Source organism: Balearica regulorum, chromosome 1 (genome assembly GCF_011004875.1).
Source record: "Balearica regulorum gibbericeps isolate bBalReg1 chromosome 1, bBalReg1.pri, whole genome shotgun sequence".
Classification (NCBI taxonomy): Eukaryota; Metazoa; Chordata; class Aves; order Gruiformes; family Gruidae; genus Balearica; species Balearica regulorum.
Genome location: NC_046184.1, coordinates 146,638,150 through 146,663,239, shown reverse-complemented (window position 1 = coordinate 146,663,239; position 25,090 = coordinate 146,638,150). Strand labels below are relative to the sequence as shown.

Below are 25,090 nucleotides of genomic sequence, written 5' to 3'. Positions count from 1 at the left end.
CCTTTCTCTTAAGAGGATTTAGCATTATTTGTAAGTCAAAGAAAGTAAATATTTTTGATATATGCAAAATTTTATTTATGGAAATATACATGGGTTAGACTTTATATAGCCTTTAAATTACCTAGTTAAAGCCATGGGTGCTAGATACTAATTCTGCTTTTTTTTATAAAGGTGCAAACAGTATACTTTAACCTTATGAAACAAATCTTTCTTCATAGGTACTATATAAAAAACTAGCAAAATACCAGAATGAGCTTGATGATATGAAGTTGAAAGCCCAGCATTCAAACACAGATATTGTCAGGCTAAAGGATGCACTGAAGTCTAAAGTGAGTATGTGGATTAAGCCTGTTAATAAAAGCTGTTGTTTTAACTAAAAATGAAATTTTAACCATATTTCCATGGAATAATTTGCTTCCTAGCTGAAACTTGTTTGCATTCTACTAACATGTTTTTAATATTTAGAACACATTTTCATTTGCAGTACACAAGAAAGAAATATATTCCAATGTGGTTTTATATATATGTATGTGTGTGTTTATTAAACTTCAGAATTCAGACCGTGAAAAATACAGAGCCTTGGGACACTCTTGTCTTTATTACCATATGGGATTAATAGTAAAAAAAAATAATTTCTGCAATATTTTGCTATACCTCACATTTGAAATGTTTATTTAGACATTTTTAACAAATGTCTTTTGAGTATTAAAACACAGCCATCTTGAACAAAACACTGGTTCATGAGAATTCTCTCAATGTTTTGGCTAAATGGCAAAGTTTTCAATGGAAAGAGAACATCCAATACCACGTCATACCTGTAGATGTCTAGATATCCCTATTTTGTAAAGCTTACTGTAAATTGTTAAACACACAAGGTTTATGTGTTAGGAGAGAGAGAACTGCGAGCTTTTGGAGAATTACCACAAAGCCAGTGAACAAGGAGAAAGTTGGGAAGCAAAATGCCGTGAAGCAGCAGGAGATTGTAGCTCTGTTAGACTGGCACTGATCAGTGTGGAATCTGAGAACCGCAGGTTGAAAGAGAAAATGGAGTCCCTTGAAACAGAGATGGAGCAAGTAAGTCTGGTAGTATTTCAAGCCTGCAGCTGTTTAAAATTATGTTTAATGCCACTTCTCATGATTTAGAGATACTTGCTACAATGAACTGTATGGAGTTTGATTTTATTTAATAACATGACTAGAATTCCACTAGTCACACTTGGAAAAAAAATCTTACCAAATAGCATATTTCAAAGAAAAAAGTTTATAAAATGCGCTCATGTTTGGAAAGACTGCAGGCATAATGTCACACACAACTCCACAGCATGCCTGAAACATACCTGGAACTTTGTTACCTGTTACATTCCTGTCCCTGCTTTTCTTGCTTCCAGCTTTTCAACCTTTCCACTGCTTTAGGTGTCCCAAAGATCCTCTTCCCACTTGAAAATCTGAAGAACTTAAAGGGAAATGCACCCAGTATGGCTTTGGAAATATATTGCGAACATATAAGCTACCTTCTGGTTTTGGGTTGTTACAGTTTTTGTTGCAGATCATCTCTGCTTCCTGAATATCACATAGGCTACTGAGGGCTGCCCATGCACATTAGATACACACAAGAAACTGACATGCTGCTCTTTAGAAAGAGGATGAGAACGTAACGGTAGCAAAAGAGCACAGGAAGATTGTGTGGCAGATTTTGACATTTTTTTAATATACTAAAACTGGTGTGTGGTCCTAGTTTGTCCAGCGAGCCTCAAACGGGTAGAGATTTCATCCTTCTACTTCCTTCCCACATGCCTGCTATTAAGTATATGAATAAACAAGCCTCTTGAAGAAAACTGTGTCAACAAATTGAGTCAGAATTCCAGATGTCATATTCAGGTTCTTAGCAGTTACGGGTAAGGCACATATCTAAACCACAGAACTTTTTATTCAAAAATCTTAACGTGCTTAGCAGTGCCCTGTGTTTCTTTTGCTTTTTTTTTTTAGGTAAGATGGAGCTAGAATTAATGTGATGTGCTCCCCTTACCATCATTTATTTGGATCTCATTCCTAATAAACGCTTCAAGGAAGTCACAGTGCTTTGTCTCTCCCTTTGCTTTGGCAAACCTCCCAGACTCATTCTGCCACCCACTGAAAATTAAGTAGTTAAAAGTGACCGGAAATACAAGTGTCACTGGGCAAAGTACTGGCATTTTTCAAAAAGGAAAAGCTAGGTTATGTTAATTTTAAATATACAAAATTCTGAATGCATTTAGTCAGAGCTGCTGCTGCTGAACTTCTCTGTAGTGTGACTTCTGTCATCTCGTAGTCCTGTGTCCTGGTTTTTGGCTGAGATAGAGTTAATTTTTACAAGAAGCTGGGAGGGCACGCAGCCAAGACACCTTACCCAAACTCGTCAAAGGGATATTCCATACTGTATGAGATCATGCTCAGTATGTAAAGGGGGCTAGCTGGGGAGGAGGGATCGCTGCTCAGGGACAGGCAGGACATTGGGGTTTAGGTGGTGAGCAATTACATTGTGTATCACCCACTTTGTGTATTTTTTTATAAGTATTGTTGTTGTTTTTTTCCTCTTCCATTGCTGTCCCAGTAAACTGTCCTTATCCTAACCCACAAGTTTTACCTTTTTCTTCCCATTCTCCTCCCCATCCCACCTGGGTAGGAGGCGTGAACGAGCGGCAGTGTGGTGCTCAGCTGCTGGCTGGGACTAAACCATCGTGCCTGAGTTTATGGGTGACAGCAGTATAAATATGACTGACAGTATCTCAGCATTCACTGATCATCTGCATGCAAGAATATATTTTATTGCTAAAATAAGAGGGTCTAATCTGAAAATGACATGGGGGCCATGGCAGAATTTTGACCCTTATTAGCTCTGCAGAAGGAGTAGAATTCTAGGAATAGAGTTTAAAATGTCAGTAGCCGATTTTGCTGTCAGAAGCAAGAACTCTTCTATTTTTTTACGTACAGGACTTATTTAAAGAAGTAAGTTTAAAGTTTATTCCAGAATAAATGACTGCTGCCTCTTAAAATTCACCAGAGATATATTTGTAGGATTTTGGAAGCAGTTTTAAATTTTCTTTGCAGCAGAGTTTTGGTTATCTGATACTGCTTTCCTGTAGCATTTAACAATGGAAGAAGCATGCAACTCTCAGATTTCTGTCTTAAGCAAGTCTTTTGTGAAAATGAAAGGACAGCTTCAAAACATACGTTGGGAGAGAGTATCTATACTTGCAAATCTCACATCTATGCAAGAACTTTGCATTAAACTAGAAGCAGTCAAAGAATGATTAAATCAGCAGTTAACTTCCACAGCAGAGAAGGTAGAAAAGGTATGTGAAATATATTAGAAAAATGAGTTTATGGTAATGTTATAGGTAAGGGTTCTAAATCTACTTTGGGATCTAGAATGATCAAAAAGTTCACTACTAGTGATTAGTATTTCAATTTTTTGAATGTTTAATTTGGCATTCGTCAGGAGCTTACTGCTCAGAGTGTGGATGTTGTATACTATTTGAAAAGCTCGCTGCTTTGCAAGGTTTTTACTATGAGTACTCAAAAGTCAGGACTTAAAATTACTGGTTGTTTTCTTGAAAGATGCCTTGGATTTTACATCTAGTCACTAAGTAAGCAGAATAGCTGGAGTAGTTGATTGACAGAGAAATTTGACATGGACTTTAAAGTGCTTGACTGTTTTAGGAATTATCAATATCTCCTTAATAATCTTTATTTAATTTCCCTTGAAGATCAATTTCTGTTGACCTTGATTTTTACAAAACCTACAAAATTAATGTTTGATAGGCAAATGTTTACAAACTCAGCTTGGATAAACTCTGAAAATTCGTACATACTCAGATTATTCAGATATTTTCACTATGATTCTATAACTGTCCTGTCAATCCTCTGCTCAGCTGAGATAATTTTTTGTTCTTTACAGGCTTCCAGCATTCTCTTTTAACCTTTATGCCTTTTCCATACACCATGGGTAAAGCTGCTGTTTGACAGTTGGTTATTTGTTCCAGCCAAATGTGTAAGATGTCTTCCGTATGCATATGGAATCCTCTATGATGCTTTCAATATGGAAGATTTCCAGCATATGACATTTGTCTGAAGCTTTCATGAGATCAAATATGACTAAGCCTTCCTGGATCCTTCCGTGAGATTGTCAGTGAAAGGGCTTGCTGGGACTGTGGAGAGCAGCAACAGTTTCAGGAGAGAAAAAATGTAGAAATGCAGTTGGAGAGTTGGAGGAAAGTCTGATGTTGGGAAATTTTCACTATTTTTTTCATACCTTTCAACCAGTAGCCTTTCATCAGCCATCTATAACCTTCAGATAGGGCTCTTATTTTACACAGTATTCCAATGCAGAAATCTGTGTGACTAGATTGCAGCATATGTATATTCAGAAGTGGAAACTAAATATGATGCTGAATAATATTGTTCTTTCAGTGATTCTAATACTGTTTATTTTACAATAACTTATGCTATCTACAGTTTTCAGTATTCTTTTGTTCTGAAATACCAAAGTAGAATATCAAAGCTGTTTATAGACAAGGGAATTAGGTTTTTGATTGACAGTGGAAAATTGGATCTTTCAGGCTGAAGAAGTCTTTTAGGTCAGTTTGGTAAAACCAAATAATTTGAGTTTTGCTTTGGAAAGTGAAAAATGCTTTTTTTTCCTTTTTTTTTTTTTCTTCATCCCCCCCCTCCATTGGCCTGTGACCTGAGTTCTCTCAGTATGTTACTGGTTTGAACACACAAATGGTTATCCTCTGAAAATTCTGAGGAATGTGCTCAAGTGGTGGGAGTTTGTTAAGATGTCTCGGTTCATAGATTTACCATGACCTCTGGGTGAGCATTAGAGTGCTTAATGTAAACTAGATTTGAGTAAAATACAGATAAAAGTGTTGGTAGTACCCCAAAGACATATTATAATACGTACATGAAAAGATGAAGAAAAATAGCATCTAGCTTGCTTATACTAAGATTAAAACAGGCAATTTTCTGTGTGTCTAGCTGACTCAACACAGATTTTCCTGACTCACTGTATCTGGGATATTTTTTTTCATTTTGTGTATTTATGTCTCAGGTATGTCCATTCTTCCTGTTTCAGTGGAACATAATAGGTTTTATGGGTATTCTTCTTTTTTAGGTTCCCCCAGGAGATGCAGAGGCTTAATCTCTTGGTTTGGATTTTATTCATTTTTCCTTTCCCCCCAGATTTATTCTTGATGCTCCTTTAATAAAATAAGTGTAATCTCACTCTGCTGGAGATGCAGATAGTGGTTTGTTATACCAGGTGTCATATTCTGCATGCAAATGGTTTATCAGTAGTTTCTTGCCTCAACAAAATGTAAAACTTCCCCCCTTTTTTTAATGATTCTGTCTGCAGTCTGTGTCCATTGATCCATATATTTCATAGCATTTTGTCATTTGTATCAAGTACATTTATAGTCAGATATATACATTGGGTGAATTTATAAATCTGACACAGGATTTTGACTGAGGGCAAATATAACACTAATCATCCATCTGGGAATGAGAGCAAATTTTGGTCATTGAGCCCAGACTTCCTTTTCTCTTTTTCTCTTTTTCTTTCTTTCTTTTTTTTCCTAAAGGTTACCATAATAGAGAGCCAGTAAGCTTAACAGACATACACCTAAAAATTTAAAATCTTTGTTTAGCTGCAGAGCAAGTGTGAGTCATCCAGTGCTGAAACAGAGCTGCTGAGAAAACAACTGGGAAATGAAAGAGCATCTATGAAAAACCTGGAATCTTTGCTTGCATCGAATCGTGAGAAAGGATTTCAGTCACAGATAGCAAAGCAAGAAAAAGACTCTGAAATTCAGTTTCTTAAGGAACAGCTTTCTTTAACAGAAAGTAAACTGTGAGTAAATGACCAGGAGAATATTGCAGGTTTTTTCATTCTTCCCAAGTGTATATAACCACAGATGGTTTTATATCTCGCTGCATTTTCAAATGGCCAACGTACTCTGGTTACTTTAACATCAGAAAATACCAAAAACCTGCTTCTGATTCCTTAGCTATACCCTAATAGACTTTTCTGTATGGTGTTATATTTTACTCCAAAAAATTTTTCTTAATCTCAATTGCATGGTATAGATGCCCTTTTAATTTCGGTAACATACTTGGAGGATTATAGTTGCTGTCTAATTAAAGTGTATGGACTTTACAGTGCTGTGCAGAGTCAAGATTTTACTCAGCTCAGAAATAGAGCAGCTCAGCTAGAGTCGGAACTGGATATCACCAAAAGACAGCTGGGGACTGAGCGCTTTGAAAGGCAAGTGTGTGTTTTTGTATTGTGCTTCCTGCATCTAATGAAATGCAGTATAGTACTAAGACTTGGACTAATTAGTAGGACAAACAGCAAAGTTTGATTTTGCTCTGCTGTATGTCTCCTGTGTGTTCGTAGGCTACTCATGTCACTGAATTCAGCCTGTGTAGCTGTTATGCATACTGTCTAAATTAGTGGTCTAGGTTCCCTTTATAGCCAATGGAACAAGACAGTGAAATAAACTGCCCTCTAGAATTGCCTGATTTAGATGGGATGGATCACTTTCTGAAGATGGTCGTCTGTCTTCCTTATTTGTAATGATAGTCTTGATCTATAGTGATAGTCTGGATGACAAGTGATCTATAGACTACTAGTTCTGTGCTATGAATGGCTACGTTTTGGCTACGCCTGTACTAGTGAACTAAACCAAGTCAGAGCATTGACTTGAGGGCTCCACACAACTGTATACTTGTCCATATAGTGTAATGGACTGATTTTAGTCCATACCAACCCACGTTCTCCCAGGTACTGCTTGGGGCACAAGAAGGTGCTAGGGATGGTTCCCAAATCGCAGTATGGCCAAAGTAATTTTTTTTATTTTTTTTTCCATGGGAAGAGAATTTAACAATATGTACAGGCTGTTTCATATGATTTGGCCAGAGAGTGGTCCCTGGCCTGTTTCATGAGTTAGTTTATCTACATAGTCTCAGTTTCTTAAATAGTTTTCATATCTATGAAACAACAGTACTTCTCTATTTCATGGATGTATTGAGGATAAAATATTACAGTGTTGGGTATTATTTTGGGTATGTAGAAGAGATGGCTGAAAGAAGCAGAGTGATGTGATTATAGCACAGGTTTGAGAATCAGGTGTCTTCTTTATTTGTAGTAAACTACTTTGTTGATATTCTGTTCTCTCATAAGTAAGGATGAGGGTTTTGGAGGAGGCATCTATATTCCCGAGGCTAGATGTTTTAAAGATGGATTTCTTAAATGTCTCAGCATATGTTTCAATTTCAAATTGGATTCTCCTTTACCCCGATGTCATAGCAAAAACTGCTAAACTTTTGGGTTAGATGTGCAAGTCAGTTTAAAAGATGGCATCATTTGTGCTTCTTCAGCTGCATAGAATGAGCCAGACCGTATGCTAACACAGGAGTACCTTTGTTTTAAAAGACACTCGATCTTCTTCAGACTGTTGTTTCTCTCCTCCCCCTGTATGTGAGTGCATCTGTCTCATAGTGCATGGGTGCTCCCTGGTAGGGACTGCAAGTGTTTCTTCTTTAAGTGTTCATTGGCAGAAAGTTGAATCAGCCTCCATACTTAATCTCTTCTCCTAGTTAAGGATAAATTATTACTAATGTGGTTGTTTATAGTTGCAATAAGATCAACACTTAGTTTACAATTGGTTAGGAAAACAAATATTAGAGTGAGCCTATGCTGAGGCAAAGATCATCAGTATTCATTCCTGAAGAGAATTTCTCTTCTACTTCAAGAGAATTACAAACATAATCACCTGAACTGTTTTGAGAAGAACAAAGCTAGGTTCCATTATGCAGTCAGTTGCAAAAACAGTATGCAGAAATCTTAGATAGCAAAAACTGAAATGCTCTCATTTAAAAATCTGACATTAGATTTAGCTGTCTTTGAAAGACTAGATCTTTTTCCTTTTTTTTGGCTTTTCACAAAGACAAGCCAGTGTCACTTCAATGTCCTGCAAAAGTTACAAGAATTCTATTCCTTGTCTGGTTTTCTTCAGGAAGTCGTGCTTTACAAGAGCAGGTATCTATCTCTATTGCTTGTACAAAAAGGGATTAAAGCTCCAAGATGGCTTCTTACAGCCAATCTATTTTTCTGGTACTGGCAAGTGAAAACCAGAAAATTAGCCAGAGAGGAAAAATAATATCATCAGTATCATAATAGTATATAATGGAAGCAGCAGACATGAGTACTGACTGGGATTTTTTGTTGTCAGTTTAAAGAAGTGTGTAGGTGATATCCTTGTTCTCACACTGATTTAGCTAGTCATATTGATTTACTGCCTTGGTGCAGAATGAAATAATGGCTGAAATTAGGTGGAAAGTGCCAGTGCTGTCAAGCCTTGAACGAGCACCAACACAGTGATACCAGGAGGCTGAATCCATCTGTCTGGGTTTCTCTTCACCAGTCAGGAGAAGCACCTCCCCATCCCTCCCATCCTCCTGACTGCGAAAGCAGTTTAGACTCAAGTGGAAACAACAGGTTTGATTTAGTGTCCTGTTCTGGCCCTGGTGACCAAGCATAGGGACTGTGTCAGGTATCCCTGGACAGCCCCACTCTCGTGACTTGCGTATCTTTTTATCCCTTTCTGTTTCTTGACTCTCCTTTTCGCTGCTCTTGTACCTCCCTTTCTCTGCCCCAGTCTCCTCCCAAATAAAAAAATTGCCCATAATTACTTTTCCCCATTAGTCATGGGGTTTGCTACATTCATACCGAAACTTGATGTTCTACAGGGCGATGTTACCTGTGAGAGGTGCAAGCAGCTGCACTCCAACTTCCTGCCATTGCCAGCACGACCTTGATCATTAAGACAGTACAGCATGTGCATAGTAAAGCCCTTAAAAAGCAATAATGCTGGTAAAGACCAGCAGTCAACGTAGATAAGTCTCGTTCTGTAGTCTTTACAGCGCGTATGATACCTCTCCAGGCACAGGGTTATGGAATGTTGATAGCTAGGTGGAAGACCATTTACTGTCTCACTGGGCTCCTGCTGCTGGAGCGAGCCCTTTTCTTGCCTGTAGATTCAGATCTGTGAGCTGGTGCTGGATCTGATCTCTCTCCTGCAGGTTTTGGTGATTTGTTCCAGTGGTCTACTCCATAGGCAGGTCTGTGTTAATGGCTAAGCCATACTGGAGTCAATTTTAGTTCAATACCATAGGGGCAGTCCTTGTTATACCTTTATTTGCAAGGTTTTGGGCAACTTGGAGTCCATTTTCCAGCCTGGGTCAGTGATAGCCTCCCAATACACCCATTCATTTATAATGAATCATTGCCCAGGTTTTACTGGAGTTATACACTGAAATTCCGGGGCTGTTGTAAGCCACCCTTCCTAGTAGTTTCCCAATCCAACCCAGACTAGATTCTCCTCATGTAAACAATCAGCAGCCTGAAGCCAGAATCCCAGGTGAGTATATACCTCCAAAATTTTCCAACGTATTATCTCATCCCACGTACTTCCTGCCCCTACGCCCAGATGCAGGAGTTACGAATTGATCCAGTATCCAGGCCCTACCCTTTGCAGTCAAAATGACTAGACAACGATTTTACAACCTTCCCACTGAGAAGTCCAGCATCTCTTAAATATCCATTGGTTTCAGGGCACTTGAGGTAGACTCTACTCCACTGGCCTTGCCAACTCAAACCAGCACATGAATACCGCAAGCAACACTGTTCTTACATTAATACCATTGCTGATTTTAGTGATTGTCCTTATGTTGCAGACTTTTAAATAACTGTAAAATTAGGCTCTTCCTCCCTGGAGATTTTTACAATTTTTAGAGTTTAAGCTGCAGCAACCATAACTATCTTCTGTGTTTTATGGAAAATGTATATGTAGAACTAAATCTGAGTAAGGGAGTAGAGAGAGTCACTAATCTGTCTTTCAGAGAAGAATATGATGAACACCACATCTCCTTATAAAATAAAATTAAAAAGCTGACAAATAGATAAAAAAGATGATAATGACTATGAGATCACTTTGATGATTTTTGTAAAATGCTTAGTCTCACTGTAAAATAATGTTTATTTAGGGAATGTGCTGTACAGGAGCTTCGACGCCAGAATTGTGCAATCTCATATCAGTTAAGCTCTACATTAAGAACATCATCACCTGAACATTCCCATCATCAATCTCCTGCTTGGTCTCTAGACTGGTCCCTGGAAGGGTAAGTGGTTCAACAACAGTGAAGTTCCAAACACTGACGGGAAGGAGAAAAAAAAAAAAAAAAAAGATGAACTCTGGTATTTCTTGTCAAAATATTGACTGAATTCCATGCAATTACATTTCTCCAACAAAAGTTACAAGAAGATTCAGGACCACAATCTTTTGATGATACTCATTTTATTTTATTGAGCTGTATCAAAACTATATGATTAATAGGAACTACTTGCATCAGGATGCTATAGTCATAAATTCTTAAAATAGAAATAATGCTACAGACAATCTCTACTTGACTTGCTACCATTTTGTTCAGGTGTAGATGTAAATATTTTCATCTTTCCTACATAAAAGCTCCTAACTATCCAGCCTTTCTTCTTCTAGTAGTTTTCAGAATAGTTTATACATGTGCATTTTTTACAAGAAACATAAATGCATCCTCCAAGTCTTCAAATACATGTAACCCTGAGGAGGAGCAAGCCCAGCTTTCTGTTTAACAGTCAGTGAAATGGAGCCTCCACAATATGCAGCTACTCCCCTATCAGTTTCACTCTCAGTGTAGTTTCCTATCTGGTAGCTTGTTGCATCACACTTTTTTGGTAGATTGATGGCAGCACACATTAAAAAAAAATGCCACTTGAGAGGGAAAAAACCTCTCAATTCATGACTTGGAGGAAATGATTTCTGCTTTTGACATGGTTATGTACTTCCAAGATAAATTTTGTTAATACTTTTGTGTGGTTTAGTCCCAGCTGGCAGCTAAACACCACACAGCTGCTTGCTCACTCCTCCCCCAGTGAGATGGGGAGGAGAATCGGAAGAAGAAGGTAAAACTCGTGGGTTGGGATAAGGACAGTTTATTAGGGCAGCAAAGGACAAGGAAAATAACAACAGCAATACTTACAAAAGACTATACAAAGTGGGTGATACACAATGCAACTTGCTCACCGCCTGGAGCCTGATGCCCAGCCCATCTGGAGCAGTGACCCCTCTGGGGTGCTATGGTGTGGAACTAGCCCTTTGGCTCGTTTGGGTCATCTGTCCTGGCTGTGTCCCCTCCCAACTTTGGGTGAAAATTAACTCTATCCTAGCCAAAAACCAGGACAACTTTGTTAACTGAGATTATTACATTTGGCACTTGATTAATGTTTGTTATCAAGGGCTCCTCTAAGTACCTAGGTCCTAAGAGTACGAGACAGGTTTCCTTAGGTCAGTGAGCTGTTTCTGATGCCCTTAGAAGGAAAACACAGCTGTGCAAGACAGTGATTTTGTAGCTATTGCCAGTCCTTGATAGCAAGTACAGAGAGTCTTCGTTCCTCTGATAGAACTGTGTCTACTCCTCCTTAGTCTGAGTACAGCATAGCTCTTAAATTTGTTGAAATCAGCATTGTATCATTTGGAATGGTTTAATTTACTTTTAATTACTGTAACAGTTTTTTCTATTTTTGATAGTGTATAAAGAAAAGAGGGATCAGTCCCTGGAGTCACCACATTGATACTAATGATTATGGTGGTTTTTCTATTTGTATCACTCCCTTTTCAGGGTGATAGAATTCCTTTCTAATTAGTAAACTTCTGGCTAAATACCAAATCAAGACTAATCTTCTACAAACTAGATTATGAATCCAACTCCTTTCTTGTTTGCTTTTTGGGTTTTGTGGGGGTGTTTTATTTGTATTGTTTTGGGTTTTTTCCCTGGCCTGCCTTATGTGGCATGATCTGCTTTTGCACATTCCTAGGGAACAATGAGTTTAAGTAAGGACTAAAAGTGAAATATGCAAGCCAGGTATAAAAACTTTGCTTAAAATCTTCAGCTGGTTTAAGCTAAATCTTTCTCAATTAAATCAATGTAGCTTTTGAGTGCAAATGAACTCTTTTGTTTTTCTGCTTAATTATTTGCCATTTTTGAGTGCTCAAGATATTAATGTAATTCATAACCTTTTTCCTCATCCAGCTCTTTGTTATACTTTTTTGGCTAGCAACTGGGGTTGTTCCAGACTTAGTTACTTATACTAAATGGTTTGGGATTGTTTTCATTTAAAAAACCTGTTCAATAAAAATAAAATCTGAAACTTTGGCAGTCTGTACTATGTTTTAAAAGCTCAACTGGGAAGAATTTATCAGGTTTGTGTAGCGTAATGAAACAGTGATGAATAAAATAACCTGTTTGATAAGGCTGTCCTGAGATGAACAGAGATCTGAATGTGGATCTGTCTGCTTTGTATAAGTGATTTACATCTGATTTACTATGTTTGGCTGAGTGCTCTAATGTCCGAATACTAAAGGTCTTTATAAATTGTATGTCAAGAACTTAGAGTCTGTATCAAGAAAAAGATGGAATAGTAGAAATGTCTGAAATATTTAGGAATGATGAAATAATTTCCATCCTGGCTAACTCTAGAAAGATTCAGACAAATTCATGGAGACCAGAAGAAAAAACAATGTAAAATATGGCCTGAGAATAAAGCAAGAATATTAATGCAAACGTGGGGGTGTAATCATCAGCAGAATCACAGAATTAAGACTTTTTAGACAGATATGTGGGGAATTGATTGAACATAATCTAGGTGTAAGTTCCTGTTGGATTTAAAGCAGAATACTACTAGAAATAGGCTTCCAGGAGATGAAATCTCATTTTTCAGTTGCTTGAAGACTAGTTACCAGGGTTTGAAAAAGATACTGTAGAAACAACCACTCATTGTTAGCAAGGCTTCTTCCACAGCTAATGTCTGACTGTGCAGTACATGAAGTATAATGAGATAGCTGTGCTGGAATTGCCATTAATACCCTTCCTCCTCTCCAGTATTTTGGTGCTATTTTAGCAGATGGACTGTGATGGGAGATGAGGCAGACAATCATTTTTTTTATTTTATTGAGAATGAGATATCAGAAGTAAATTGGACAGTAACTTTTTCTTATTCTTCCATCTTTCTCTCTGTCTATTGCACTAGACTCCTTGTTTCAGTAAAGAGAAAAGGATGTGCCTTGTAGTTTGTCTTGCAGACCTAGTGGGAAAGACCTCTTCTGTCTGATTTTCTTAAGTGATAGGAGTCCAAAGCTTGTCTTTCACCTCAGAGAGCGTATGGCACTTTTGTACAATGAAATCTAATCCTTCAAATGATCTGGATTGACTGTTGAAGAGACTGGGAAGCCTGCCCAAAGTGCTTTCAGAATCAAAACCTTAAAATTTCACACATGGAAACATCAGAATGTATTTCTGTATTCACTGAACATGAAGCAAATTAGATTTCTTTTTCTTTCTAGGAATTCTTGTTTCAAGGACTTATAATGTTATATTCACAATGGCTTGTGAAGACTCTGCACACCATCTGGAGAGTTAAAGTTTAATGCTTATTTAATTATAATTTTTCCCTGCTGAATGCTAAATTTCATTAAATCTATTTCACAAATGCTTGCACAGGTTTTTCATCACTCTTAATGTTGTCCAGTGGGAAGAAATCAGTCTAGATAGCTTCCTCTGCCATTCCTCTCCCAGCTCTTGTATTATTGTGTGAGATGGCCCATCTCAGTAAACAGAAAAAAACCTGCAAGTTCCATCGACTTTACTGATAGTGTGCTTTTATTTTAAAAGTGTGCATACTTTTAGAGGATTATCGATATAACTGAAAAAAAAGGGAAAGAAAATAACAACATGAAACTTTATTGGGAGAAAAACGTGTCTATATTCAGGTGTTATGAATTCAGGTGTTATTTGGATGTATTTTTGCTGAACTATGTGAGTATTAAGCTTCAGAGAATGCTGTGCCATCTCAAGATAGGAAGAGTTTGGGTTTTTTCCTCCCTTCAAACCTGGCTGACTTATTAATTTGGATAAATAAGATACTAATGCCAGCAGATACCGGTGTTTTGATATCCATCTATGAAGATACATATTTTTTGTATGTTTCCATGCCTAGTGGAGGTGTGTTCAACTTCTAAGAATTTTATTAAAACTGCATGAAGTTTCTACTTAGAGTTCTTTAATATGAGTGAGTACCATTTGGTGATAGTTATTGGCACTTAAAGTTGCTCTGAATTTCTGCACTTTATGTCATAACGTTTGTCTGTGTTCTATATTCTCACACTTTAAATGCAAGAGAAAATGTAAAATTCCTTATAAATCATCTGAGAAATCTCTATTTCTGTATTTGGAAATTGAGAAGTAATTCCTGTTTAATTCATTTAAATTATCCTTTTTTTTTTAATAGATTCATCCTTGTTGGTATCTATATAAAAGAATTTTTAAAAAGTTCTCCAGTTTATTTTTGAAAGCGAAGGCACATTGGTCATGGTAATGGTTTAAACGTACAGCTGGCATATATGTTCCTTCATATGAATTTGGTTTGTGATAACCTGACTACTAAACATTAACATTCATATTTGAATAATGATTAAAGACAGCATAACCCATATGAATGCTCCTAACTGCCTTTTAAAACCTATTGATATGAACCGTAGATAGGAGCCTATGTTGCTTTTTGGGAACAGGTAGCTTTAAAAAGCCTGTAAAAGTATTTTGATGAATAATGTTAAAAAAAAAAAAAAGTAAAATATAAACATATACCTGTAACATAAATTCTAGGATTATCTTCCATAAGAGCAACAATATTTTTCAGTACAGGTGACTTGATTTTAATTTGTAGGTCTTGATTCTTCATCCTCTGTTTGGGGGACAGCCACAGAAGTCATTTCCACAATCACCAGTGTTAATGGGACTACTTGCAAGTTATAAAGACTGTAGGATCAGACATAATGATATTAACCATTTCCACACCATGAGATTATTAAAAGGCATATTGTAGACTTTTCCCAGATGAGAGAAGGTGATCATCTCATCATTCCAGAAGATGAAGTGGTTTATTGTTTTGCAATCATACTGCCATATTGATTTTTTTTTAGATGATCACAAAAAGTTTGAGACGTGATCTTAGTTTATAAAACTAATACCTTATCATTTAGAAGATGAGAAGGAGAGATAAACATAAAATAGATAAAACTGAGCTCTTTCGGGGAGCGGATATACTATGCAGAGGCCCATGTCCAAAGATGTAATTCCTTAGTTGCAATAATGACAGCTTTTCCATATAATATCATAAAGAAGTCAGTAACGAGGTGCTCCACACCAAAGTAAAAGCACCAGATTCTTAAGCAATTTGGACTTTAAAATTCTTCTTTTAAGTACACAGGATAAGGGAATATGAGATTATAAATATCGAGATGTAATAAACTTGCTTTTTGTAGAGTACTCTGATAAAGTAACAGCCTTTATTAACAGGGTTAGCCTTTGTTTAGAAAACGTTACGGAAATGAGAACCTTGTTTTTCTGCAGGCAAATTGCAAAGGGATAATCTGATCATGGATGGGGCCAAAGGAACTTTAGTCAATGGTGATGGGATATAGACTTCAAGTGACTTCTAACAGCAATTAATTGCTATGTAATTATTGATGGGTAAAAAAAAAAAAAAAAAATCATTCAAGTGAGTACATTAAGAGAGCACTGTCGTTGTAGTGGTAACCCCCTACATCTGACCTAACACAAAGCCAGAAACTGAGAAAAGAAAAAATGAAAGGATTGAATTTGCTGAAGTTTGCAAATAATACATTTCAGTTTAACAAAAAAGCTGCTTGTTGGCAATGTCTGTACTAATAGCCAAGAAGACTTGAACAGTGTTTGTCGATTGGGAATTGTATGTCCTGCTCCAATAGTATTTTTAAAAACCTGCATTGCTGAATATGCAACTTTGTTTCATCCTTAAGACAGATAATGAGCTCAAACAGAGTATTTGCAGTTCTTTGCTTTTAGTTGCAACCTCTCTAATCTGTAACACGCCTTAATTTTTTGAAAAAAACAGGAAGTACTATTGAATATGCCCAAACTGAAATGTGTTATACATTTTGTGATAGTATCTATTTCCTCATAATGTGGGTTACGCATGGTAGGGTGATTTTCTTCTTGTTGCTTTATTACAGTATTTTGGTTGGAAAGAAACATGCACCAAAAATCTCTTTATCATTTGTTTGTATTTGTGACACTTACTTGCAACTGTGAACAATGCTATACTTGATTTTTATACTTTTTTAAATTGCCTTTTACCACAATATTTTTACATAGGCAAAACTGAAAATACAATTTGTGGGGTTTATATGAAGTAAAAGCATGTTAAACTTGTTCTCAGCTACTCTGTGATGATCTAAAATTCTCTCTTTTGCATAGCAATCCTATAGTATTTTTTTAAAGTATTCATGCTCTTCTGGAGCAATATTTTTTAATTTCTAGCCACTGGTTATGGAGTTGTTCCCAACTGAGTTTGCTTACCCGTGGCAATGGAAACTATCACCATTAATCAGTAGAAGGTATTTTACTTGAGCATAACTGGTTTACAGGGTTTGCAGAAGAAAGAATTCAGCGCCTCTGGTACCCTCCCTCCTTAGTCTCTTTTTCTTCATACTAGAAGAAATAGGAGCTACTATGTATACAGAACAGTATCTCCATTACTGGTATAGCCCCTTCAAGGAGGAAGAATTCATTGTGTGTTGCTGGGTAGAAGTATTTCACTGCTTTTTGTAAAATCTATGCAAGCAACCTTTCAGCAGCATTTGGAACCATGTATCTGTGTGTTTTATCCTGCTCTTTCCACTCAAAGAAAAGCAGATATTTTTTTTCCCCCTTTCAGTCACTAATAAAGCTTGAACTTTAGCAACATGTAGTCGAAGATTCTGCTGTCAGTGTTAAAGCAAGTGGTTTTAGTCTTTGACCAGAAAGAACACTTACGGTGTGGGGTACTCTTTGGTAGAACTTGAGCTGAGATTTTTATTTTATCCCCTTCCTTTCTTTTGAGAGCAATTAATCCAGTTGGTATCAGCGTAGGCTGTGGAGTATTAGAGTGCCATGTGACTATCAACATCAGATATACTTTAGCAGCTCTGTTGCTTGCTTGCTTTTGTATATTTATTTAATCTGACTTTGATATTAGCAGATCTTAAATGATACAATAGAATGCGTATAGTTAGTATCCATGGAATATTTAACTAGTTAATTTGCATTAGCTCCTCTTTCCAAATGTTAGTGATTTCAGTATGCCACAAGGAATACAAGTTGTTTTACTGATGCAGACTTAAGAGTGTAAAGAAGTCTGATCTTTTAATAAAAGAAGCAAGAGGATTTTTTAATCTATCTTGCATTAATGATCTTTCCTCTGATCCACTGAATCTTCATATTAATTTCCAGCAGAGGGAGTACGTGAAATGAAGATGAATGAATCATACATAGCTGTTGTGGTATTAAAATACACAGTTATCTGAACACATGGAAAGATATTTCACAGTTGGTTTTACGTTTTAGACACTGTCCACACAGAAGACAAATAGCTTGATAAGATGGATAAAATTTTCATGTGACTTGACTTAGATTGACTCGGTCAAAACATACATCCTGATTTCATGACATTGCTTCTTCAAAGTTTATTAATAAAAAATCTGATCAAAGTTTGCTCATAATTAAAACATTATGTACAAGACATGGCCTGAAATGATGTTTCCATCAAGTGGACCTAACTCCCTAATATATTGCAATTTGATTTTTCTCTAGGCTGTCTCACATTTGACTTTTATTAAAATCCACTAAGCAGTTTAATCATTTATTTCAGCAGATACAAAAGTCCAAGCTTAGTTTTAAGTTTCCTAGCTTGTGCTTCTCATCTACGTTGTATTTTGAGTGGTTTTATTTCCTGAGGTGGGAGAAGAACAAACATTTTTTTTATCTTGAATGCAGCCTACACCCAAGCAATTATATAGAGTACACAAAGCAGAAAACTTTGTTGTCAGAGCTGCAGTGCAACCTAGCAGGTGAACAATGTGCTTCTCAGATTTGCTTTACACAAGGGTATGTCTTTCCTGCACACAGTAATATTTTGTAAAATTACTGTTGCTAATGCATACACATTTTAAAAACAATGCTACTTAACAGAAATAAAACTTACAATTGAATTTCTTTTTTGACCCACAGTGGCTGCTCTAGAAGTGATGTTGAAATGATTTCTCATTCTAAGACTGAGTGTGCACCAGTTTACCATTTTCATTTCTGCTCCACTTACCACTGCCTTAAGAAAAGAGCAAGCTCTAGAGCATTTTTCATTCTAACACTTTTACCTTGGACTGCAAGGCAATGTAGTGTGGTGATTGTCCTTTTTTCAAGCAACACCTCTATTTTCTGTGCAAAACTGCTGTCCTCAGACTCAGTGACTTTACACCAGAGAGTCTCTATAGAGACAAAAATGGGCTCATGCTGAAGCTAGAGCTCACAAATTTGAGACAAATTTATTGAAAGAGGTAGATGCTGAAGAGGGAAACTACTCCGTTCATGCTATTTTTGTCAACTCTTCCAGCCTTCCTTTCTTGCCTCTTGCATGAAAACTAAGCTTCAACTATACTATTTGAATATCCAAATGTACTACTATTCACAGCTGCAAGTAACTTCAGCTAGAACCTTTCACTTTGGTACTGCTGTATGGATCTTGACTGATTTTTAATTTGGGTCCGATCTGCTTTTAGCAGATGTACCTACTGACTGTAGCTACGTGCTCCGATTACCCCGCTGACTCCAAGAGTCTTTAATTTGCTTGAGACGAAAAAAACCTGGAGATGGCCAGTTGCTACCTTAAACTACTAAGGGTAGGGAAAGGGGAAAGAAAAGCCGAGGCAGAAAGTTTTAGTGGTGAAATAGCTCTTTTACAATTGCTGGTCTGCTCTCCTCTCCTCAGCCCCGTGTGTAACTCAGGGACCCGGCAGCGGCCAACGCCGGCCCGAGGCGGGGGCCTGGGCCGCCGCGCCCCTTACCTCAGCGCCGCACCCCGCCCGCGAGCTGCCCGGGCAGCGCTGCCGCCTTGCCTCGCCTTTGGCCCCGCGGCTGCGGGCGGGTCCTGCGCCGCAGGTGGCTGCCGGGCCCGCCGGGCCGGGCGGGGAGCAGTGAGGTAGGGCTGCGGGCAGGTGGCTGCAGGTCAGCAGCGGCTGTGGTGCGGCGCGCTCGGATGGGCCGGTGCCGTCTGACTCACTCCTCGTCGCCTCCCGGGCGCTGCCAGCCGCGGGCACCGCTCTCCTGCCGTCTGCGGGCTGCCGGTGTCCCAGGCTGAGCCGCTGCCGGAGGGCTGCCGCCTCGCTCCTCGCACAGGCCGCAGGTGAGTGAAGGCAGCGCGGAGCCCCGTCACCGGTACCGTGTAAGTGTCCGCGGAGTCCCGGGCGAGCACGTCGCCGCGGAGCGGTGGGAGGCCCCGACGGCTCTGCCGTGCCCTCTCATAGCGGCGGCCCCGCGCGGCGGGAGGCGAGGAAACCCGCCAGGAAGCGGCGGCAGGTGCCCAAAGATGGGCGCTGCGGGGGCAGCCTCGCCGCATGCCCTTTGCTGCGGGCTTGGTCGCGGAAGCGTGAGGAGGTAGAGTCGGGCGCCCGCAAGGTTCCCCACTGCACCCTCCCCGCTGGGATCTCCTTTCCCCTCAGCCCCATCCGCCGGGATTTCGCTGCCCGCCTCAGTCTGCCGGAACTCCGCCAGCCCGCCGGGGGGCGGCGCAGAGGGGTGAGGGCAGCCCCGCATGCCGGCTCCCCTTCCTCGGCCGCCCAGGTGGAGCCGTTGTCGGCGCTGCCGGCCGGGCGCTGCCGTCGGGAACGGGGGCGCTGGGCCGCCACGGCGGTGCCCGCCGGCGGGGAAGGGCTCTGTTTCCCGTTGTGTTCTCCTGAGCCTGTTTTTCAGAGAGTATAGTGAAGGAAGACGCCTAAACTGAATCAAAATAGGCGTTTAATTTAGGGGCCGAAGGCACACAGTGGGAAGACGCGGACAGTGTTTTCCCTGTACACAAAAGGCTCCTTCACCGTCAGCCTTTCGAGGTTTATCGAAGGTATGAATAAGATTGAGGGGAAGAGGCTTGCTGTGCTCAATAGCACTCAGGAAGGCTGAGTTCAGCTTGCGGGCATGTTTTCTTGCCCCAAAAGCCTGCAGCTTTCCCTCTTCCATTCCTCAGACATGTCACAAAATGCTAACTGATCCTATGGCCTGAAATTATCCTTAAACGTTGTGACTTCTTCCCCACTTTAATATATTTGTGGACACAAGACCTGAAATATCACGAGCCATTTTTTCTTGATATTATATTAACTTCTATTGACAAACTGTACGGTCAGTAGTATATTTAATGTATTGAATTGTAATTGCCACTGATAGATCTGTAGGAGAATCCCTTTAAGAGTGCAGGGAAATTTATTTTAGTTGTGAAGACATTATCCTGCCAGTTTTGCCATATGATTAACTGAACACCCCCCCACACATATTTAATACCAATATAAGCAGTAATTATATGCGTGCTTTCACGCTAGTTAAAAACCTACTTTTTTCTGTAGCTAGTTTAATTGTATTTAATTTGCATAAAATCATGCAAATCTTAGGCTTTATATGCATATAAATACCAAAGCAATATAAATATCAGCTAGAAGTGTTCAGTGGACTATATGTTACATCCTTTGTCTGAAAGTAAATTGTTATTCCAGGTTGACACACACGAGATCTTCCAGAAGTTTTCCCTCTTCTACTGTTTTTCCTTTATAAATCTAACATACCAAAATTAGCTCCCATAAATCTTCTTTCAGTTGGACGTCATGTTCTCTACTCAGTGCTGTATATTCTCCCATATTTGTCATCATTAGAAAGTTCATTTGTTTTATCACTCACATATCATTAGCCTCCAAAAATAGTAACCATCCATCAAAGCCTGTTTGATACTGATACAAGGCTGTATATCATTTTTGCATCAGAGTAATTTCTCATTCCTCGTATCACCGTGCCAATAAACACAGGGGCACAAGTCCTTTTCCTTGCAACGTGATATGGATTGGTTTTATGTAAATTTTAAGTGGAAGCAAGCTCTCATCAGCAGTTTCTACAGGGCAAAGATTAGATTACAGAAGGAAAAAATGTAACATTATTGCTGGCACTTGCCTTGTAGCTCTTTAATCATTGAAAGAAGGCAGTTTCATGGTAGGAGTTGGCTTATCATTAAAGGAAAGGGAGCAGGTGCCTTTAGCTTGATCAGTGATGAAGTAGAAACCTTCTGTGGTTGTAGTGATGGGTAATTAATTTGTTTACGTGCAGACGTCAGAGTTCATAGCAGAAGGTCTTTGCTTTCACAATGACCATGTGAATTTTACTTCTACTGTGTTTTTAATTAAAAATGTTTTCTTTAGCATGAAGTATACTTGCAGATATAGTCTGATTCTTCTCTTGGGGGATAAAAAAAAAGTAACCTGTGCAGTAGTGGCTGCAGCAGTGTTGCTTCTAACATAGCGCATAGGAATATGGGAGCCTTCTGCCTGCTGCTGCTGAGCTCTCCAGAGAAAAGGGCTCTGCTCACACGCGGCCTGGAGCAGTACCAACATCCTCTGCCATCCCTTCGTGCAGGGCATTAACAGCTGTAAGTTAGTTGGTGTGCTGGTTTTTGGCTGGGATAGTGTTAATTTTCACAAGAAGCTGGGAGGGGACACAGCCAGGACAGCTGACCCAAACTCGCCAAAGGGATATTCTGTACCAGATGGCGTCATGCTCCAGCTATAAGGTGGGGAGCTGGCTGGGGAGGAGGGGTCACTGCTCGGAGACAGGCTGGGCATCGGGCTCCAAGTGGTGAGCAAATCGCATTGTGTATCACTCGCTTTGCCTATTCTTTCATAAGTACTGTTGTTGTTACTTTCCTCTGCCTTTGCTGTCCCAGTAAACTGTCCTTATCCCAACCCACAAGTTTTACCTTTTTCTTCCAACTCTCCTCCCCGTCCCACTGGGGAGGGAGGAGTGAGTGAGCAGTAGCTGCCGTGTGAGGCTAAACCATGACACTTGATTGACAGATTCAGTATTTATAGTCATGATGGAAGAGTACCAAAGAGGAGAAAAGAAAGAGCTCCATAATAGCAGGGACTGGCACTGAACTGTTACCAAGGAACTGAAAATATGATTAAATTATGGAAATGTCTCGGGCAAATATTTATTGCAGTAGCAAGACTACATTTCAAATTCAGCAGGACTAAAGTGAAATCATTGATGTCATTAGACAAAGTTCTCACTGTGTTTGTATGAAGATGTAATAAATGTCCATCACCTTGTAGAGCATCCAGCTGTTCCACTCTTGGTTTCAGCACAACCAGTCTCTGACTGGGGCACTATAACCAAACCCCATTGTGGCTAGGGACCCTGCAGAGCACTCGCTGTGCAGAAAGTGAAGGCGTCTCCTAAGTCTGTTTTTGCTAGTGTCATGGATCTCTTGTCCACTGTCCTGCCCAGCTGGAATGCATTGGTTCTCTTGCCCTCTGAAGTCTTGCTTCTTAACAGCAAGAACTGGCTTTGGCTCATTAAATGTAGTATATATCCAGTGATGCACAATTCATTTATCTTTATGTTTTCAGATGCCTAGTAGTGACTTTCTGAGACTGTAGGTGTTGATGAACTGAATGTGTCTGGTTTTTATCGGTCACAAATATTAAAGGACATCCATTTGAGCATGGAAATCTTTGTTGGAAGGCAGTAGTATGAAGGCTGTACATGCCAGGATTGTAACCTACTCTTGTAGGGAAAGCTACTTCATTTCCCAGCTTTGCATAGTCTGTAAGAGAGTTAATCGCAGGAGAGATGGAAATTCAGTCATAAACCACTAAATCTAATGTGTCCAAGATATTAAATATATAATCTTCTCTTACTGAGAGATTTATGATTCTGTATTATTAAAGAGAAAAGAGAGGCTATGCAAAAAGTTCAGGAAAGGAGACCATTTAGTTACCCATTTTGTTACAGTGAAATATCCATTCATGGACGAAATTATCACTTAAGGAAAATGGCTTTATCTGTACCGAAGCATTTCAGTGGATTGCTACTCATCCTAAAGTCCACAGAACTCCCTCAAAATTATGTTTCTCCATCCTTCAGCTTTGGGTTTGATAAGGTGAGGTCCTCACAGTTTATGTTTTTGGATCAGCCAGTACTGGCACAAGTCCCTCCTCGTACTCCCCAGAGCCTTCTCAGTGTAGTACTGTAGCCTCGTTCACTCCATCACCCCACGTGAAGAGGGCAAAGCTAAGATATGCTCATTAAATGTGTGTTATCCCATCAAGTCATTAATGGAAAGATCTTTCTAATTCAGTATCAGATTAACATTTTGCAGATAGATGTTGTGGATTCTTCCAAAGTACAATTTAAGAGGCAAGGGGATCTTTGGCTGCTTTGAAATACATTTAAAATGGAAGAGTTTAAAATTAAATATAAAAGTGAATGATGCAATCAGTACAGTAATTCTGGAGTACTTTAATTTGTGGTGTCTATAAAGTGTGAACATTTTGTGTTGTAGAATTTGGAGTGTAAAATACCTACATCTGTTTTATGTGTTATGACAAGGTGAAACTAAAAATCTTGGCAGTTCAAAAAGAAGCAATTGGGTCTGTCAGCACCTGGGAAAATACTCACAGCAGGCTGGGAGTATAGCATAAATGTGTTAGCAGATGTTTCTGCAAATACAATCAGCAGTGATGTTTTTAATGAAGCTGACACTTAAATAATCGTTGTCTTGATTTCAAGGGTAACATTTTATTGTGTTCATACCTCTTGCAAGTCCCGCTACTTCTGGTGGCTGTACTCTGTATAGCCTCAGCTGGACCCAACAAAATTCCTCTTGGCAGAGGTATCTTATCCAGCAGTGGTTGTAGGAATTTAACTAGCAGAAAGCTGTCTTAGACCCCTTTAAACAGCAGATGGTGTATCTGCCTTTGTAGAGCATGTTTGAAATGTACCTTGGGAGCAAGTTTTGCTGTATACATTGGTGATGCCTTAAATTCTGACAAATGTTGAAATAATTCAAGAGGAAAATGAAATCAATGATTCGGAGAAATATGCGTCAGAACAGGTGTAAGAGAGACAGTGGGATTTTTTTAGCAGTTTGTCACTCTTGACTCTCCATGACCTTAAAAGAGTCTAGTGAAGTGTCATTACAAGAGTATTTACTTAGGGCAAACAGTTTTTTAGCGTGTCTGTTATGTTCAAAGAGAATGAGATAAAACACGACACTGATTTCACAGGTATTTCTTCCAGTACGTTTTTTTTCCTCAGAATTCTGAGGCCCGTGGTTCTCCATGCTCTCAGCTGCTTCAGAGCAGACTTCATCAGTAAGCCCCAGTAAGCATATGGGAAACCTACACATGTACAAGGTGGTACATGTTTTTGGTGGTGTCCTCTACCAGCTGGCTTTCTGGTGAAGTCCGTTGCTAACCTGAGACAGAAGTAGCTTTAAAAAGAATCCTCCAAGAAAAATACCTTGACTGTACTGAAGTACAGCTTTTTCTTTTATGGCTACACTTACCGTTTTAGGTATGATGTGCAAGTCTGAATTCACAAGGGGGACACACTCGTGAGAGTACACAGAGTTATAAAACGTGCTTCAACTTGTGCTGCTAAGCTACAGTCTCCGTAAACAATTTATTATATTCTATGGATAAAAAACCACAATAGCTCTGCTTTTTTTAAACAGCAAAAGAGTTTGGTGTGTTTTGGTTTGGGGTTTTTTGTTGGTTTTTTTGAAATCAATTTATTTGGAATGGCATTGTTTAATATTGCCTCCCTGAAAAGCTAAAAACTCAGCGTGCTTTGTTTCTTTATCTGTAGCACATGAAGGCACTGGGCAGGGGACACAAGTTGTAGTTTTACCCCTTTGTATCCAGAAGTGATAAGCGAGATGGGATAATTACCCAGTTTCTCTTTCTCCATGTCATTCTTCTTTTATCACATCAGCTTTGGCAGCTCCGCTATTTAAAGAAAAATAGAATAACAAAGGAACAGCTTCATCTTCTAACTGATTGTCTAATACAATGCT

The 25,090-nt window shown here is 39.0% G+C and overlaps 1 protein-coding gene across 1 annotated transcript in view; it reads left to right on the top strand.

Moving 5' to 3' along the window:
- Window positions 1-25,090, top strand: part of LOC104636596 (CRACD-like protein) — a 111,704-nt gene that overhangs the window by 24,359 nt on the left and 62,255 nt on the right. The window contains exons 13-17 of the mRNA XM_075762715.1: window positions 219-329; window positions 889-1,074; window positions 5,685-5,887; window positions 6,197-6,301; window positions 10,084-10,218. Coding sequence (XP_075618830.1) covers window positions 219-329; window positions 889-1,074; window positions 5,685-5,887; window positions 6,197-6,301; window positions 10,084-10,218 — 740 coding nt within the window. The remainder of the gene's footprint in view (window positions 1-218; window positions 330-888; window positions 1,075-5,684; window positions 5,888-6,196; window positions 6,302-10,083; window positions 10,219-25,090) is intronic.